We start from the raw sequence: 5,000 nt of genomic DNA on the forward strand, positions 1-5,000 counted from the left end.
TATAATTATTTTTTTTAATTGAATTGTTTTAATAATGTTCTTGTCATTACCAGCCTAGCCATTACAAAAATAATGATAAAGATTAATTTTCTAACGACAAGACTGTTTTAATTTAATTTTTATTTTGAATAAGATGGATGTGAGATGTGATATATGTTGTAGTGCTGTAGATACATCCATTCATTATTAAAGAATAATTACATTGTACAGGTATTAGGTTTATTTACATAAGAATACAGATTTTTTATTAAAATTTTCTTATAAGTTTCATATACGTATTTTAATGCAGTGGCAGAGCCTTGAACTTTAAGGCTACCCACATGAACACAAAAGTAGATGTAAACAAAGAAATATTTTTCCTAATTGTCTCTAATTCTGGATAAGCAAATTACTGTTTTCAATAAAAGCTTTAAAAAGAACGGTTTGTGCTAATTTCGGAAGGCTGTAGCTCTAGAACTAACTCCATAGGAGCCATACAATTGCACTCCTCCATAATGCGAAGAACACAGAGCAACCTCTATTATCATGGCATGTTAAGGGGCCATCCTTAATTGCTACATTTGCCGTGGCACTGTCCATTGTCATTTAACCCATTAGCAGCGGATGGCATGATTTGGTGCAAAGGCAGAGTCGGTGATAGACGCGGATGGCACCATGCCAGACATGTAATTCAGCTATCCTACTGCACAGACCTTTTTTTAATACCGCGACCAATGGGTTAAGTTGACAGATAAGGAAAAAAATATTGTATTGAAGATATGTAGTGTTCAGATAGGCTTCAAATGAAACTGAGAATAAAGTTGATGTTTATTTTTCAGAGTTATCTTTTGAATAACGAAAAGAAGTTATTAGGTAAAGCATTTCACATCTGAACAGTTATTTATTTATATATTTTTTTCTGCCCTTAGGCTGCAGCCTTGAAAGATCAGGGTAATGCCGCTCTTAGTGCAGGGAATGTGCAAGAAGCTGTAAATAAATACACAGAAGCTATTGCACTTGACCCGGAGAACCATGTATTGTATAGCAACAGGTTAGTAGGGTAACTTTAAAAGTCTCTCTCTCTCTCTCTCTCTCTCTCTCTCTCTCTCTCTCTCTCTCTCTCTCTCTCTCTCTCTCTCTCTCTCTCTCTCTCTCTCTCTCTCTCTCTCTCTCTCTCTTTTTCATTCTTATTCTCATTCTCATTTTCATTCTCTTTCCCATTCTCTTTCTCATCACATTTTCTCTCTTTCTTTCTTTCTTTCTTTCTTTTCAGCTGTCTTTGCCATTTCTTCTCTCTCAACTTCCCTCATTCCTCCTCCTTTCTCTGTCTTTAATTCCATAATCTTCTGATAGATATGATACCATTAGTGAAAAAGCTTAAAATATCTTTTGATTGATTACTTTGGCATATCAAAGCATTTGATTAATTTACTTTATTCACCCAATAGATCAGCTGCATATGCAAAGATGGAGAAATACCATGAGGCTCTTTTAGATGCAGACAAGACTGTGCTATACAAGCCTGATTGGGGAAAGGTATGTCCCTTTTTTGTCTTGTTCTTGTGTACGTTCAACCTGTTTGATAATTTCTCTTTATATTGACCCTCTTCTGTTCCATTTGTATTTTCACATACCTAGATTTCCTTTGATATTAGATGGACCACTTGCAGGCTAATAAAGTGTCCACCTATTTTGCAGGGTTACTCGCGTAAAGGAGCAGCGTTAACGTATCTAGGCCGTATAACAGAGGCAGTTGCTGCTTATGAGAAAGGACTGCAGTTAGATCCTAATAACCAGCAACTAAAAGATGGTCTTGCAGAGTGCAGGGCAAAGGTACGTGTATAGGGAACACCTGTTTTGTAACGTACGTTTTCCCATTTACCTTCTAGTAATGTAAATGTCAAGTTTTGGAGTGTGATTCTTAAGAATAAAAGGTGTAAAAAGACTTGGTAGGAGTGGGCATTAATCTTTTTTTTTGATAACATAATATTCAAGACAATTTTGTTTATTAATGATTATTGATTATAAGAAGTTGAAGTTTGCAAAGCTAATTATTGGGTTTATGAAGTCAGTGTTATATCCAATGTTTGTAATACAAAGAAACATATACCTTTCCTTTTCTTTGTTTGATATTGTATGTTTTGTTAGTTTTTCTGCCTCTGTGCAGTGTGTTTGTCTCTCTTTAGACACCGACTTTAGCTCTGTTTTGTCATAATGTAAGATTAAGTTATTATGATACTTTAGTATTTCCAGACTTTTCTGGTAGATATGCAGATGTTTTATATGATTAATTGCTACTTCTTCTTCTTTTGTCTCTCTCTCTTTCTTTCTTTCTCTTTCTCTCTCTCTTTCTTTCTCTCTCTCTCTTTCTCTCTCTCTCTCTCTCTCTCTCTTTCTTTCTCTTTCTTTCTCTCTTTCTCTCTCTCTCTTAGTCACGGCGCTCTAGCTCTCTCGCTCTCTTTCTCTCTCTCTCGTCGTTGGGGTCTTCTCCGGGATAAAGAATAAAAAAAAAAACAAAAAAAACAAAAAAAAAACAACCAAAACAACAAAACAAACACAAAACAAAAAAAAAAAAAAACAAAAACCCCACAAACTACAACACAAAAAACAACACACAAAAAAACACACAAAACACTCTCTGGCTGCTCTCTTTCTCTCTCGGTCTTTCTCACTCTCTCTCTCTCTCATCTCTCGGGTCTCATCGTACCTCTTCTACGCTCACTCTCTCGACTCTCTCTCCTCTTCTCTCTCTCTCTCTCTCTCTCGTCATCTCTCTCTCTCTCTCTCAGCACTCCAGCTCGGCGGGTCTCCTCCCTCCGCTCTCTTGGGTCTCTCTTCTCGCCCCTCCCATTACTCCCTCTCTCCTTCATTTCAATCCCTTATTCTCTCTCTCTCTCATACTCTCTCTCTCTCTCTCTCTCTTTTCGCTCTCTTTCTCCTTTCTCTCATCGCTCTCTTTCTCTCCTCTCCCCTCTCTCTCTCTCTCTCTCTCTCTCTCTCTCTCTCTCTCTCTCTCTCTCTCTCTCTCTCTCCCTCTCCTCTCTCTCTTTTTCTCTCTTTTTCTCTCCATGTGTTTCTGGTTTTTCTTTATATTACCAATGTAAGGCTATGAATTGAACCACTAAAATAGATATAATAGAATGTTCATGGAATTAAGATTTCTTCTTTTATTGACAGATGGCAAGAGACGGTCCAAACAAAATGATGAATCCTTTCAGTAATCCAAATGTAATGGCTCGTCTGGCAACAGATCCTCGCACTCAAGAATACATGAAGGACCCAGAATATGTCAGCATGATCAGTGAACTCTCTGCTAACCCTGAGGCCCTCGGGTATGTAGCAGGGACTGTTTTATATGTACATGCTCTCTCTCTCTCTCTCTCTCTCTGTGAGTGTGAGTGAGTGAGTGAGTGAGAGAGATTATGGCAATATCCAGATTGACTTCTTTAATTAGTTGAATTGGAACAAACCCCTGATTTCCTCCTTGTGAAATCAAGGTTTTTGGGTGTATGATTACTACTGTAATTATACACGGAGCTTGAACTAGTTCCTAATTTAGAAGTGAACCTTTTAAATACATTGTCAATGGGTATCCCATGTCGCTACTGTATAACCTGCACCAGAAGCAATACCAAAACCCGAAACATGTCTTCTTGATACAACAACTGGCTTGAAACTGGCTTGTAGTTTTAAGGTCACTGATTCATGAACAATAAGGAACATGAAACTGCCGTAACTTCTAGAATATTGAGAATTAGTTGTACTTATTTATGTATATATATTTATATATTTATATATATATATATATTATATATATATATATATATATATATATATATATATATATGTATGTTATATATATATCTATAAATTATATATAAATAATATATATATAAATATAATATAATTATGTAAAATATATAAATATACAAAATAATATATTATGTAATTATATATAAATATATATGTATGTATAATATATATATATATTATTATATATATATATATATATATATATATATTATAATATATATATTATATATATATTATATATTATATATTTTTTTTTTTTTTTTTTTTTTTTTTTTTTTTTTTGGGGGGGGGGGGTTATGTATATATAATCTAGATTACCATATAGATACTTGATTGTAGACTAGGATAGGATAGGATCAAATATTGATTAACCAACAATTCCTCTTCGGTTGTCATTGATTTTCATATTTCCTTCATTTCCTTCCTTTCAGTACAAAGTTGAATGACAAGAGAGTCTTAACCACCTTAAGTGTGCTGTTGGGAATGGATAAAGGGGGAATTCCCATGGATGAGGATGATGAGGAACCCGACCCGACCCCTCCTCCCAAGAAGACCCCGACCCCACCCCCCAAGAAGGAGGAGAAGATGGAGGTCGACAAGACACCAGAGCAGCTGCAGGTAATGTCGGATGAGGTTCTTGTGTGGTGACTCGGGGTCATGCTAGCTGGGTTTGTTTTTCCCGAGATGTTTTTGCGGAATGTCTTTATATTTTTTTTTTTTTTTTAAGTATTATTAATAGTTGTTGTATTACATATAGTTGTTATACTTTAAATTGTTAGAATAGCCATGTGAATTATATAGGGGAAAGAATACAGATCCAAAAGATTACGATGATAGTACAACGATACTGACACAACACCTATCTGCCGTAGAGGGACAGGCTGTTCCAATAAGAATGGATGTTCAGTAGTTATTGTATTGGAGTTAGTTGTGTAATTGCAAAGTTTATTTTGATCTCATTTTAATTAATTCCGTAATAGATAATGAAGACTTATCATCTCCTTGTCCCTACTATCCTCCAGGCTCTCAAGGAAAAGGATGCTGGTAATGAAGCCTACAAGAAGAAGGACTTCCAGAAGGCCCTGGAGCACTATGATAAAGCTATTGAAATTGATCCGGCTAACATGACCTTCTGAATTTTAGTTTTTGTTTTTATTTTTTTAGATTTTTATTTTATGGGAGTATGTATTTTATATTGGTTTGTATTT

At 35.2% G+C, this 5,000-nt stretch overlaps 1 protein-coding gene across 1 annotated transcript in view; it reads left to right on the forward strand.

Moving 5' to 3' along the window:
- The window catches only part of LOC122248519 (Stress-induced phosphoprotein 1), a 24,306-nt gene that overhangs the window by 2,113 nt on the left and 17,193 nt on the right, over positions 1-5,000 (forward strand). The window contains exons 2-7 of the mRNA XM_086532489.1: positions 909-1,030; positions 1,428-1,515; positions 1,678-1,812; positions 3,157-3,311; positions 4,224-4,410; positions 4,815-4,925. Coding sequence (XP_086388615.1) covers positions 909-1,030; positions 1,428-1,515; positions 1,678-1,812; positions 3,157-3,311; positions 4,224-4,410; positions 4,815-4,925 — 798 coding nt within the window. The remainder of the gene's footprint in view (positions 1-908; positions 1,031-1,427; positions 1,516-1,677; positions 1,813-3,156; positions 3,312-4,223; positions 4,411-4,814; positions 4,926-5,000) is intronic.

This window comes from Penaeus japonicus, unplaced genomic scaffold, assembly GCF_977035675.1.
Source record: "Penaeus japonicus unplaced genomic scaffold, GWHDUDI00000001_assembly GWHDUDI00000037, whole genome shotgun sequence".
Classification (NCBI taxonomy): domain Eukaryota; kingdom Metazoa; phylum Arthropoda; class Malacostraca; order Decapoda; family Penaeidae; genus Penaeus; species Penaeus japonicus.